Genomic DNA, 14,322 nt, shown 5'->3' with positions numbered 1-14,322 from the left:
GGTGAACATTTACTCCTTCCTCAGCCCTCAGGCCAGTTGGCAGTTCCTCAGGGAAACCCTCCCACAGTACCTGGGCCAGGCCAGGTTGATGCAAAACCCCTGCTCTAGACTTGGAGCACAAGAGCCACTTCACTTTTCCTTCTTTGTTTCTGTCACTGATGTGATACTTCCAGCCATATGATTTTAAGTGAATATCTGTCTCTACCAGCAGACAGTAGGCTCCCCGAGGGCAGGAATCGAGTTTTTTCACCAGCTCCAGTGCCTAACACAGAGGGGAGCTTCAAGAACTATTACTTCCTAAATATTTTTCCCCCCTTGTTGGGGGAAGGAGAGGTGGGACTTCACAGAGAAGATAATAATTTGAGCTGGGCTTTGAAGGATGAGTAGGAGTTCTCCAAGCTGTGGCAGAGAAAGGCACAATAAGCACAGAGGCAAAAGTGTGAGGCTGCTGCAGCTTGGGCAGGGGCCTTGAATGCCAGGTTAAGTAGTAGGGCTTTCACCAACTTTGAATGGAGCAGGAACATTTCCTTCCACAGAACCCAGCTTCCCATGAGACAGGGGTCCCCTGTCCCAGCCTCCAGGGGGCCATGGTACCATAGTGACTCAGCCAGCATCAGGGTTTGTCTCTGGAACATGTCTGCAGCACCCAAACCTTAACAGGAAACCTAGGCCCTTGGGGGTCCTCAGCCGCTAATGCCTTCAACTTTCTTTAGACTGACAACTCCCACATCTGAATCTGCAACCTGTACATTTCCTTGAACTCCACACTTCCCACTCACATCTCCACTGTGATGTCTAACAGGTGCTATCAAAATGAACATGTCCACCAACTAGTAAAGGGAGTAAGAAGGGTCAGAAAGTTGCCACTCAGCAACCATCATAACAACAACTGAATCACCAGTGGGTGTTAAAAGTCATGGGTGACAGTTTGATGAGGAATAGAATATTCGTTCTCCAATGAGCACCCCACAAATTACTTATTAATGAACATACTGATTACAAAAGGGAAAAATGGTAACTTCCTGATGAATAAAGCTGGCAGACACTACCTTAGCTAGATGGCCAAACTTATTGTCAATGAGGGGAAAAATTAACATCATACATCTCCTGATAAGACACACTGAGAAGGGCATAACATCATTTCTGTGATATTCCTGTCAAAAATCCCTAACTTGAAGCTAATCATGAGAGAGCACCAAGTAACTGGCCTGGACTCTCCAAAAATGTTAATGTCATGAAAAGCAAAAGGTAAGGAACAGTTCCACATTGAAAGAGATGAAAGACATCTCAAAAGATGCATAAAAAGCACTTGACAAAACCCAACACCCTTTCATGATACAAAAAGCCAGAATTGAACTTCTCCAAGCTGATAAAGGGCATCCAAGAAAAATCCACAGCTGACATCATATTTAATGGTGAAAGACTGAGCTTCTCTCCTAAGATCAAGAACAAGACAAGGACACCCACTTTACTTCTTCTTCTTCTGTTCAACACTGTAGAGGAGGGCAATGTTGCCCCCAACCAGGGCAATTAGGCGAAAGGATGAATTAACTAATGAATGAATGGCATCTGGATTGGGAAGAAAGAAGCTGCACTATCTCTATTTGCAGATAACATAATGTTTCATATAGGAAATCCTAAAGCATCCATAAAAGAACTCATAAATGAGTTCAGCCATGTTCCTGGAAATAAGATCAATACACAAAAACCAACTGTATTTCTACTAAGATACAATAAAAAACAGATATTCAGTATTTGTCCCTGTTTCCTGGCACATAGCTCCTAAAACCCTTGGGAATCTCTGAGATGATGAAGGGTCTTCTCATGCTAATTAGAAGACTGGTGGTTGGGGACCCCTAGGAAGCTTCAAGGTAGGGTCTGACTGACAGGGAGACCAGGGAATGATTAGAGGACTTGGACTTTCAACCTCACTTCCCCAACCTCCAGGGAGGGAAGAAGGGATGGAGATTGAGTCAATCAACAGCCAATGATTTAATCATGCCTGTGTAAGGAAGCCTCCAACAAAACCCCTACGCAACAGGGTTTGGAGAGCTTGGGTTGGCTGGGATGATGGCATGCCTGGAGAGGGTGTGGAAGCTTTCCCCACCCCCACCTTGCTGTATGTACCTCCTGCCATTTGGTTGTTCCTGAGTTGTATCCTTTACAGTAAGCCAGTAACAGTAAGTCTTCCTGAGTTCTGTGAATTCTAGCAAATTATTTATCCTTGTGGGAGGATGCAGGAACCCCCAGTTTATAGCTAATCAGACAGAAATGTGGGTAACCTGGAGACCTAATATTTGCATATGGCATCAGATATGACAGCAATCTTGTGGGATTGAGCCCTTAAACCTATGGAGTCTGACACTAACTCCAGGTAGTCAGAGTCAAAATTGAACTGAATTGTTGAACACCCAGTTGGTGTCCAGAAAACTGGAGAATTGGTTGGTATAGAGAAAATACCCACACATTAGGTGTCAAAAGTGTTGTAAACAGTCCAAGTATAGGGAACACTCTAAAAATAAACTTAAGGAAACAATTCCATCTACAATACCATCAAAAATAATAAAATACTTAGGATTAAGTTGAACAGAAAAAGCATAACCCTTGTACAGTGAAAACTACAAAACATCATGAAGAGAAATTCTGAAAGATCGAAATAAAGGAAAAGACATTTCACATTCATGGATCTGAAGACTTCATATTAAGGTGGTAATACTCCATTATGGTACTGGTAATACAAATTCAACAATTTTTATCAACCACCCCCCCTACCTTTTATGCAGAAATTGAAAGCCGATCTTAAAATTCATATGAAAATGCAAGAGACTCTAAAAAGCCAAAGCAATCTTGAAAAGGAAGAACAAAGCTGTATGACACATTTCCTGATTTCAAAACTTACTACAAAACTATAGAAATCAAGATTGTGTGGTGCTGGCAGAAGGACAGACAAATCTATCAATGAAATAGAATTTAGAGTCCAGAGAGAAACACACACATTTAAGGAACTGATTTTCAACAAGGGTGCCAAGAACTTCAATGGGGAAAGAACAATCTTAACAAGGCGTGCTAGAACAATTGGACAGCCAAGTGCAAATGAACAAAGTTGCACCGTTACCTCACCCCACACACAAAATATACTCCAAGTGGATTAGAGACCTAAACTTAAGAGTGAACACCATAAAATGCTTAGAATAAAGCACACAGGTATAAACCCTCATGACCTTGGATTCAGCAATGGTTTCTTGGCTAGAATGCCAAAGGCACAAGAAACCAAAGAAAAAAAAAAACAACAGATAAACTTCTCAAAGTTAATAACATTTGTGCTTTTTGAAAATATCAAGAAAATGAAAAGATAACCCACAGAATAGGAAAATACATTTACAAGTCATATATCTGCTAAGGGTGTGATAGCCAGAATACATAAATGACCTTTGCAACCCAACAACAAAAAGCAAACAACCAGATTTGTGAGCAAATATCTGAATAACCATTTCTCCAAAGAAGATATACAAATGTCCAATAAGCACATGAAAAGATGCTCAACACAGCATGTCATCAGGGAAATGCTAATCAAAACCACAATGAGCTACCACTTCACACCCACCAGGATGGCTGGAAGACAAGTATTGGTGAGGTGGTGGGGAAACAGGGGTATGTGAAATGGTGTGACCTTGTTGAAAACAGTCCCTCAAAATGTAAACATAGTTATCAACCCAGCAATTCCACTCTCAGATATAGATCCAAAAAAGTGAAAACACACACACACACACACACACACACACACAAATATGTGCACCAATGTTCACAGCAGCACTATTCATGATGGGCAAAAAGTATAAATAACCCAAATGCCCATAAAGATGAACGGAAAAGAAAAATGTGGTCTCTCTATGCAATGGAATATTATTCAGCCTTAAAAAGGAAGAAAATTCTGACAGATGCTATAAGATGGATGAAAATTGAAGACATTATGCTAAGAGAAATGAGCCAGTCACAAAAGGACAAATACTGAATGATTCCACTTACATGAGGCACCTAGAATAGTCAAATGCAGAGACAGAAAATAGAATGGTGGGTGCCCAGTGGCTGAGGGAAGAGAATAGGGAGTCAGCGTTTAATGGGTGTGGAATCTCAGGTGGGGAGGATGAAAGCGTTCTGGATGGATGGTGGTGAAACTTGCACAACAGTGTGATTATACTTAATGCCACTCAACTATACATTTTCAAATGGTTAAAATGGTTATTTTTATTTATTTTTAACACACACACACACACACACACACACACACACACTGGATTGGCTCCTGGACCAGAAAAAAAATTTCCCTGTAGGACATTGTTGGGATCATTGACAAAACTTGACTATGGATTGTAAATCAGATAACAGGATTGAATCACTGTTAAAATTTTCCTGATGTTGATAAATGTGCTATGGATATGGAAAAGAATCTCCTTTTTAGGAGATACTCACTGAAGTATCTCCAGGTAAAAGGTCATGGTGCGTGCAAGTTACTCTCAAATGATGCTAGCAGAGGGCAGGGACACACATACACACACACAGAAAAGAGTATTATAAAGACAAATATTAACAATTGGAGAGTCTGGGTGACCTCTTTGTATAGTTCTTATGACTTTATTCTAAATCTGAAATCATTTCAAAGTTAATAGTTTAAAAAAATTAAGAGATCCAAAACAAAACTCTCATCTCTTCCCAAACCTGCTCCTTCCATAGCCAACCCGTCTGATTAAGTGGCAGCTCCCTCTCCCTCAAACCAAAACCCTTGGGAGTCATCTTTGACTCTTCCACACACATTCCAATCCATGTGTAAATCCTATTGGATGCAACTTCAAAAATCTCCAGAACCCCACCCCTTCTCCCCAGCTACCACGCTAGTCTGAGCACATCATCTCGCTGAAAAGCTCCTCACTGGTCTCACCCACAGGGATTCAGTTAAAACATAAGCCAGATCATGTCACCCTTCTGCTCAGAACTCTGATGTCTCATGGTGGCCTACAAGGAGCCCCAGGCTAGGTCTAGGTCCCCACTGCTTCTCAGACCTCATCTCCCACCCCTTACCCACCACCCCCTCTTCACACTCACACTTGCCTCTGGCTGCTCCTAGAGCAGAGCTGGGCAAAATCCCCCTACCTGCCTCCAACACTCACTGGGTATGGTTCACTCTGTTACCGTTGTAAGTTGGCCCAAATGTCACTTCCCAGGAGGTATCCCCCCTTCCTGCCTGTTTCTTTCTCTCTCCGGTCCCTCTGCTTTATTCTCCTTCAGGGACCTCATTTCTCTCTCCAGGTCATGTATGTAGCAGCTACTCGTTCACTCCACAAGAACAAATGTCTCCCCAGTGTGATTACTTTAGTTCACTGCTATTTCCCTAGCACCCAGCACAGTGCCTGGCAGGTAATAAGGTGTCAGTTAATATTTACAGAATAAGTAACTAGGTGTTGGAAGGTTCCCCAGGAATGTCTGTGTTGGTTTAAAATAGGGCCAAGAGGGCGCCTGGGTGGCGCAGTCGGTTAAGCGTCCGACCTCAGCTCAGGTCACAATCTCGCGGTCCGTGAGTTCGAGCCCCGCGTCGGGCTCTGGGCTGATGGCTCAGAGCCTGGAGCCTGTTTCTGATTCTGTGTCTCCCTCTCTCTCTGCCCCTCCCTCATTCATGCTCTGTCTCTCTCTGTCTCAAAAATAAATAAACGTTAAAAAATTAAAAATAAAATAAAATAGGGCCAAGAGAGGGGCGCCTGGGTGGCTCAGCCAGTTGACCATCCAACTTCAGCTCAGGTCGTGATTTCACGGTTTATGGGTTTGAGCCCCACGTCGGGCTCTGTGCTGACAGCTCAGAGCCTGGAGCCTGCTTCCGATTCTGTGTCTCCCTCTCTCTCTTTCTGCCACTCCCCTGCTTGTGCTTTCTTTTGAAAGTAAATAAAACATTTAATGTTCATTTATTTTTGTGAGAGAGAGACACAGCGTGAGCAGGGGAGGGGCAGAGAGAGAGGGAGACACAGAATCGGAAGCAGGCTCCAGACTCTGAGCTGTCAGCACAGAGCCCGATGTGGGGCTCGAACTCATAGACCGTGAGATCATGACCTGAGCCAAAGTCGGACGCTTAACCGACTATGCCACCCAGGAGCCCCATAAATAAAACATTCAAAAAGGATGAGGGGCAGAAAAAGCTGGGCTTGAGTCCAGGTGGGGAGGGTGTTCCTTCAGGGGTCAGAATGATGTGCAGGACATGATGCACCATGGGGGAGGGGATGGGTCTGTCCTCTCAGACGCCATCCTTTCACTAAGGCCAACAAGTGTGGGTAAGGGGTGCTGCCTCCCTGAGGCTTTGAGGAGGAACCCATGCTCCCCCAGCCCCTGCCCTTATCGCTGGCTCCCAGGATGCTGCCTGGCTCTTTTTTGCCACTCTTTTCACTGAATCTTCATCACCACCCTCCTATTTTACAGGAAACTGAGGACAGCCTGAAAGGGGAGTGATGTGGATGAGGTCGACTATTCCGTTGCAGTCCTAATCCCCAGGTGAAGCCCCCACACCAGCGGAGCCTGACTGGTGACCTTTTCATGTGAGGATGTTGGGGACCATCTGATACGCCTCTTCTTTCAGACTGGGAAAAAAGCCATACTTGGTTTGGTGGAAGGAAGCCCTCCCACGGGAATGGGCCGGGCAGCGGGGCCTTTGGGGGAAAGTTGGGGGTAGGATCTCAGAACTGAAGATCCTGGATGTCCTTCTGCCAGTCTCACTAGGAAGGAAGGGACGGCCCAAATAAATCCCCCTCCCGTGACAATCAGGGGAGAGGGGGCCACCGTTCCCCCGCATCTCCTCCGGGCGTCACGTCCCCAGCCCGCTCTGGGAAGTCGTACCGCCTCCCGCCCGCCCGTGAGTCAAGGCCAAATAAGGCCTCGCGGGTGCGCCGCCCTGCCCCGCCCCTCCGCGCACACATTCTTCTGCCTTGTAAGGCCGGTGCCGCCCCGCCCACCGAGCCCGGAGCCGGACCCGACGGCCCGCGCCCCGCACTTGCTCAGCACGGAGAGCGAGCACCTTCTTCGCACCAGGTGGGAGCCGCGGCCGCGGGGGGGGGGGGGGGGGCTAGGGTAGGCGATGTGAGGCCCCACGGACAGGGACGCCGAGGATCTCGGCAAGGACAACCGTCATGGGGCTGAGGCTGTGAGTTGCGGGTCAGACCGGACTCTGGCGGGGCTGGGCAGCAGGGAGACTGTTCTAGGCTCTGGGAACCGGTGCTCCTTTGGTGAGGGAACACTGTCCAGGCCCTTCCCATTTGCAGTGGAGTTTCAGACGCCAAGCCCAGAGCTCTGGGGTGCCCAGAAGGGGAGGGAGTTGTGGTCACCTGTGTTCCCTGCCCCAGAAAACCCATGTGTGTCACAGACAGGCTCCTTGAGACCCCCTCCAGAGCATCCGTGTCCTCTCCCCTATCTCCTGGGGCAGGAGAGAGGGATGAGATAAGGGTAATCCCACCCCACACACACCAATGCTGTGTGAGAGCACTTGAGACTTCCATGCACTAGGCCATCTGTCCAACTGTGCCTGTTGGGTGGGAAGGGTCTGTCAAAGGGCTCCGGAGCCAGACAGGGACCTGGGCCAGGGGACCTCAATCCCTGCTGGTCCTCCCCAGCTTTCTACCTGCTCTGAGGAAGGAGTCAGATCACTCAGCCAGGGAGGAGGTGAATTTACTAGCAAGGCATCTGGCACCACCAGCCATAGGAACCAAGAGATAATGGAGGACACAGGCACCAGAAGGAGGGAGATGTCACCTAGTTGCAGCCAGTCCAAATACCAGTTATATCTGATTCCCTGGGGTCTAGGACCCCCAGGAGCAGGTTCCAGGGCTAAGGGACTAGCCTGTCCCTGACCCCGTTTCCTCAACCAAGCCTATAAACCGCCTCTAGTCACACAGAGCCCTCAGCTGTAGTAGGCCCACCACCAGGAGCCTCTTAGGGTATGTGTTTCCTTCTGTGTTCAGTCATCAAGGGCACCAAGGGCTGGCCATTATCACCCACTGACCCAAGCCTAGCCCAAGCATCCTGGCTGTCTGTTGGGCTCTACCCCCCTCATGGGCACAACACTTCCCTTCTTGGGCATTAGTTCTTAAACTGCACAGTGGCGGGGGCGGGGGGGGGGGGGACCTCACCCTGCTTCCCAAGATTGCTGGGATAGACAAACCCTAAAGCTCAGTGCTGGATAGATGAGGAAGGGGAAGCCACAGAGACAGAAGGGCCCAGCCAGTATCACAGCAGTGGGTGAGATCTCAGCCATTCCTACCTCTGGCCATGGCTTCCTCTCTCCTCCCAGCTCCATCTGCATAGATCTTTGCAGACAGGAGGGCCATGGCAACAGTGATGATAACCATCACAGCATCTCATGACTGGGTTACTTGTTGGCTTTCTATGGGTTCTGTGAGTCAAAGTTCCCAGAAAACAGAGGGCTTCAGGAAGGACTGGGCCCCTCAGAGCACTAAAGCCCTGCTGATGCCACCATCTCACTCCCGCCCAGCTAATGGGTGAGAAGGGCTTCTGTCTACCCACCCTGTACCCTGTGAGAAACACCCAGGGCCAGGTGTGTCAGTCCAGCGGAACACAGCAGCAGTCTGTCATTACTACAGATGGCTGTGGTCCTGGGGAAGGGCTGGGGCTGGCCAGGATCCCTGCTCAGCATTTAAGATCTCAAAGACCAAAGTCTGAGATGACTGGAACAGGGGCATGGGATAGAGGCCAACAGACAGCTTGAGGGGCATTCATAACCACACAACTTGGGGCTAAAAACAGGCAGAGAAGGCTTTCTGGAGGCAGGCCCTGGACCAAGGGCTCAGGGCAGAGGAGAGAGGCAGGCAGTGGTCCTAAGTACTGAGCCCCAGCTGCGGGGCACATAGCACTAGGTCTTCAGGGGCACAGTCCCCATGAGCCATGACAAGGGTTGAGGGAAAGAGCACTGTGCTTTGCCTCAGTTTCCCCATCTGTACAGTGGGAGAAGTAGACTGGCTGCAGTTGCCATCACAGCATTAATTAAACAAGCATCTATTAGCCTATTAGTACATCAGGGGAGGGAGAGAGAGACCTCTAGGTGCTTACTGTCAAAGCAAGGGTCAGGGACCTGCTCCCCAAGGAGGTGTCTCAAGAACTAGACTGGAAAAGGAAGGGCGTTCAGTGGGAAGGACTAAGGAGGAAAGTCTGAGGGTGTCTGGGGAACATCCAGAGGTCCAGCATGGCTGGGTCATGGATGGCAAGAGGGACACAGTGAGGGGTGCCATGCTCAGTCAGACAAGGGTTGGAGGGGTTCACACAGGACCCTGAATGCCAGACTCAGGGGCCCAGACTTGTTCTGGAGTGAGGCAAGAACCTTCAAGGGCTTCAAGGTGAAGTGATAGGTGGTACAGGTCTGGATCTACATGGGATGGGAGAGACTAGCTAGAGGCTAGGAGGCCAGGTCTAAACAAGAGTGACAAGAAGCTGGGGCTCTCAGCCTGGGGAAGCCTCATGCCCCTATTAAGCACTGAGCAGTAAGAATAAGGAGTAGGGCCCAAATCAGGTCTATCATCCACCCAAGGGGCTGATCAAGTGTGGGCAAGTTGGGGGAGAGAACACTGCCCAGAGCATAGGCCTTCCAGAACGTCCAGAACAGAGGGATAGGGAGGAGGAAGGAGGAGGAGGGGGAGGAGAGGACAAGAATGTCAAGAATGCAGGGCCACAGATCCAGCTCCATACTGCCAGGGGCAGAGGAGCTGGCAGGGAGCCTCACAACCTCCCACATTTCAACCCACCTTGTCACTTGGAGGGAGAGAGATGGAGAGTGTAAATGCTATTAAGGATTAAAAGAGATAAAGCAAGGACAGGTTGGCAACAAACCCAATCTTACCCAAACAGCCACAGCAAAAATAGCTTATTCTGTGCCTGGCACCATTCCAGTGGCTTCTCAGGCACTAAGTCGATGATTCCCTACTGCTGGGCATTCCTCATGTCCCCATTCCCAGATGAAGAAATTCACTGGGAGAGGTAGAGAAGTTGTTTATGATCACATAGAGCCCATACCTGTCTGCTTTTGTGATGAGCTGGATGACAGGAGCCCCAAGCCTATGGGAGGCCTTGAATGCCAGGCCCAAGCACTGACAGCCCGTCTAGGGTAGGCAAGAAGATTCTCTGGCCCAGGCTCATAAGCTCTTCCCCTGACACCCACTTCCTGCAGGGAAGCCCCACCCACCAGAAGCCAAGATGTCCAGCAAGCGAGCCAAGGCCAAAACCACCAAGAAGCGGCCACAGCGGGCCACATCTAATGTCTTCGCGATGTTTGACCAGTCCCAGATCCAGGAGTTTAAGGAGGCCTTCAATATGATTGACCAGAACCGAGATGGCTTCATTGACAAGGAGGACTTGCATGACATGCTGGCCTCGCTGGGTGAGCAGGGATGGGGGTGGCTGGGGTCTAAGGGGGCCCCGCAAGGGTTGCATCTGAGGCAGGCAGTGGGGCTGCTCGTCATTATAGAGTACGTCCCATGTAGTGACATGTGGTACCCACCCTGGAGAGCAGATGCCATTACTTTCTCCATTTAACAGACAGGGAAACTGAGGCACAGAGCAGTTCGACATTGGATCTGAACCCAGACAGGCTCACTCTAGAGCAGTGCTGCCTCAGGCAAATGTGTGGTAGGGGTGCCTGGTATCACTTCATTTAAAGCAAAGGATCAGCAACTAAAGAAAGTTTTAACTACACAGACTTTCCAGCGTACAGATGGGGAAACTGAAGCCAAGTGCCTCCCCTTGTTTAGAAGTCACCCATGTCAGGCTCTTAGAGCCTCTCTGACTCCAGCGACTTCCTCAGGAACCTATTCACCACTGCTCAGATGGGGAAACTAACACCCAGAGGCCAAGCCTCCAGATACTACCTCCCTAGTCTGTGGCCCTGCCCTCACATCCCTCCCATGTGCTAGCCACAAACACTACTCTCAGCATCAGTTCCTGGCACCTCCTTTATCCAGGTGAGAGCATCTAGGTCAGACACTGGCTGGGGAAGACAGGAAGCCTCTGGCAGTGGAAGAGGCAGCCTGTGGAGGTCAAGCCCCAAGCTCTGGGGAGAGACAGACCTGAGTTAGCCCCTGGCATTGCCCCTCACAGCTGGGCAGCCCTGCTCTGAGCCCATTTCCCTTCCTGTGCAATGGTGACTGTGGCCCTTGTATACACACATGCCCAGGGTGTCTGGGGAGAGGACTGGGCAACCCTGAGTTGGAGGGTTGTTGACATCAGACACTGCCCCCTCGTGGGCCATCTACCCAGAAAAACCTGCATTCCTATTTGTAGCTCATGTCAGTGGGCCACAGGTCAGTCCTGGCCTTCTGGTTAAGAACATCATCCTCCAGTTTAAAAATAAGAGCAGCAGATAATAAAATAAGAAGAAGCTGTGCATGTATCTTAATTCTCAAAGCAATCCTACTGGGTAGATGTGATTATCATTCCCACTTTATAAATGAGGAAACAGAGGTTCAGAGAGGGTAAATAATTTGCCTGAGATCACACAGCTACTACGTAGTACAGCTGGGATTTGAACCCAGCAGTTGATTTGAGTATGGGGCTGTGCCAATTGTTCTGTATGATTTTACAACCACTGGTGCTATTTCACAATTCTAAGATGCAGGGGAAACCAAGGCACAAAACTGGGATTCAGACTCCAGTCTTTGTGACACCACAGTTCACTGGTTTAACCATTTTCAACACTGTGCCTGAAATCTGCGGTCTAGCTGATTGGGTTCCAATGCTGGCTCCACTCCTTACTTGCTGTGTGATCTTAGATAAGTGGCCTCACCTCTGTGTTTCAGGTCCCACACCTGTGAAGTTGGGGTGAGTATGCTGACCTCACAACATGATGAAAGTTAAAGCAGTCAGGCATGTGGGGCAGCAGACACCATGGACAGTCAGCAAATGGTGACTCCTACACTTAAGAGGTCACGGATATTAGACCAGAGGTGGAAGCTGGCCAGGGCAGCCTGGAGAGCCCAGGGGAGGGAGCAGTCAGAAAGCGGGCTGCTCCAGCAAGATGCTGTGCAATTTACAAAATGTATTATCTCCTGCCTATGGGACTCAAACAGGCCATGAAGGGAGGGGACAGGGAGGTGGGCGGGGACAGGGCAGTGACAGCAGGCACAAATGTCCCTCTGCCACAGGGAAGAACCCCACAGATGAGTACCTTGAGGGCATGATGAGCGAGGCCCCGGGGCCCATCAACTTCACCATGTTTCTCACCATGTTTGGGGAGAAGCTGAACGGCACAGATCCTGAGGATGTGATCCGAAATGCCTTCGCCTGCTTCGACGAGGAGGCCTCAGGTCAGCAGCCTCCAGGTGGAGGCCTAGACAGGGCCGGGTCTGAGCACTTCACCCAGGGTGCCCACGGGGATGCAGGTGGGGCTGGGCTGGGCTGGGACTTGTCCTCGAAGGCCAGAATGGAAATCCCGCATCTGCTGGTTTCCACGGCCAAACGATGCCCTGTTCTTGTTCTCTTCCCCCAAATGCTAAGGGAGCCCACACAACCACCAAGACATCCCACTTCTTGAGTTCACCTGTTGGCCCAGCACACTGCCCCCACTTTAGACTTTCCCAGAAACTAAATCATTCTAGGCCCTTCTGGCCAACAAGGTACAAAAACCAGCCCCCATCCTCAAATCTTCCAAAGGGATTGCGTCCCACAAATAGTTTGTCCCAGACACAGGCCAGGATGATGCTGGCAGCGGTGACTTCAGTAGTTTCTCAGGGGCCACAGGCCCAAGTACATTCACATTTTCCTCACTACCTTCATAATCCCCTACCAGGGTGGCGGCATATTTTCATCCCCGATTTCCAGGTCAAACAGGCACAGAGAGGTTTAAGAACTTGCTCATGGTCGCGCAGCCAGGAAGAAGGGGGAGGAGCATGCAAACAGGCAGTGGAACTCTAGGGCTCATGCTCTTAAAGTGAGACATACCCAGCCCCCCATACTTACAGCCCCAAGTACCCTACAGAAACACATAGAACCCTCCCTCTGGGGCTCTGGGAAGCTTGAACTGGCTGGAGGCCAGAGCTGTGTCTTTTCCTGGTCCTTCCCCCACTACAAGGTCTGCAAGGACTGGGGTTCGGGGTAGGGGTATTGGGCATGTCCCAGCTTGAGTCCTTGTCTCACAGACCCTGGCCCTGCCCCCAGGTTTTATTCACGAGGACCACCTACGGGAGCTGCTTACCACCATGGGCGACCGCTTCACAGATGAAGAAGTGGACGAGATGTACCGAGAGGCACCCATTGATAAGAAAGGCAACTTCAACTATGTGGAGTTCACCCGCATCCTCAAGCATGGGGCCAAGGACAAGGACGATTAGGCTGCCCCAGGCCCCTATCCCACTCACCTGCTCCCCACCCTCACTGTACACCAGCTCCATGCCCGTGACCCCACAGGACCCTCTCAGGGGATCCTCCCTCTGAGGGGTTAGGGGCCCAGCTCACAGTGGAGGAACAGGCTGAGAGCATGCAGTGCCAGGCAGGGGGCACACAGCCAACATGAGGCAGGTGTTGCACTGTGACCCTCCGAAAGAGGACCATCTCCTAGAGAGCTGGGCCTCATGGGCTTTTCCCCGCAGGACAAGCCCCGTGTCCTGTCTGGGACACAACTTCACATGCACCCCCATGTAGGACAAGACAGCTCTTTCCCAGCCACTGCCACAAACACAAACCTCACCAAGGTCCCTTCTCTGAGGACAGGATTCCAGACCCCTTCTTTGTGCCCTGCCCAGCCACCAGAACACAGCCCACCCCACCAGGAGTGTGATCCAGAAGATGCATGTAAACTGGATATTTGATCCAGGGGAGGCAGAATCTCTAATAGAAGTCTGAGCACTGCTTTGGGTCTGTGTGTCTGCTGCTGGGGTGAAATAAAGGAGCTCCTAATCCCTAAACACCCTCCTGCCCTCTCCTGTCCCCAGTGGCTGCCCAGACCCCTACCTTCCCCTGGCCAGGGAAAGACTCAGCTGAGACCAGACCAGAGTGGGGAGCAGACAGAGGTGCTGAGGGAAACAGTCCTTCTGGGAAGGAGAGGCCTGAGTGGGGAGGACCCACAGGAATCACCACAGCATATCTCAGGGGCACCAGGAGGTCAGGGGTCAAGGTCGCCCAGTCTTCAGGACTATAGCCTGGATCGCCAGGGACACCTCAATGTTCCTGGAAAGCCAGATGGTCCTGGAAGAACAGGAAGGCTTCAGGAACAGTGAGAAGAGTGCATCCCAGTAGCTCCGAGGTTAAGGTGGGAATGAATGGGTTTAAGGAATTCCCTGAGGTCAGCTCCAG

General features: G+C 50.1%; 1 protein-coding gene across 2 annotated transcripts; it reads left to right on the top strand.

The window, feature by feature from the left end:
• The first annotated feature begins 6,728 nt into the window (after positions 1-6,728).
• On the top strand, positions 6,729-13,878 carry MYL9 (myosin light chain 9). Of its 2 annotated transcripts, XM_045444698.1 has the most exons (4): positions 6,729-7,065; positions 10,208-10,417; positions 12,177-12,338; positions 13,189-13,878. In XM_045444698.1, the coding sequence occupies exons 2-4, from the start codon at positions 10,234-10,236 to the stop codon at positions 13,359-13,361; spliced, it is 519 nt and encodes a 172-aa protein (XP_045300654.1). In that variant the 5' UTR covers positions 6,729-7,065; positions 10,208-10,233; the 3' UTR covers positions 13,362-13,878. The 2 variants fall into 2 exon arrangements, with proteins under 2 accessions (XP_045300654.1, XP_045300655.1); XM_045444699.1 differs by lacking the exon at positions 12,177-12,338 and having other exon boundaries at positions 6,935-7,065.
• The last annotated feature ends 444 nt before the right edge of the window (positions 13,879-14,322 follow it).

This window comes from Leopardus geoffroyi, chromosome A3, assembly GCF_018350155.1.
Source record: "Leopardus geoffroyi isolate Oge1 chromosome A3, O.geoffroyi_Oge1_pat1.0, whole genome shotgun sequence".
In the NCBI taxonomy this organism is placed as follows: domain Eukaryota; kingdom Metazoa; phylum Chordata; class Mammalia; order Carnivora; family Felidae; genus Leopardus; species Leopardus geoffroyi.
The sequence above is the reverse complement of the archived record's forward strand: the minus strand, read 5'-3'. Positions and strand labels throughout refer to the sequence as shown.

Excerpts from the sequence above, each read along its gene's own strand:
- MYL9 (XM_045444698.1), top strand. The coding sequence starts at position 10,234 with ATGTCCAGCAAGCGAGCCAAGGCCAAAACCACCAAGAAGCGGCCACAG. Across the intron at positions 10,418-12,176 it reads TGACATGCTGGCCTCGCTGG|GGAAGAACCCCACAGATGAG; the intron begins GTGAGCAGGGAT and ends CCTCTGCCACAG. Across the intron at positions 12,339-13,188 it reads CTTCGACGAGGAGGCCTCAG|GTTTTATTCACGAGGACCAC; the intron begins GTCAGCAGCCTC and ends CCCTGCCCCCAG.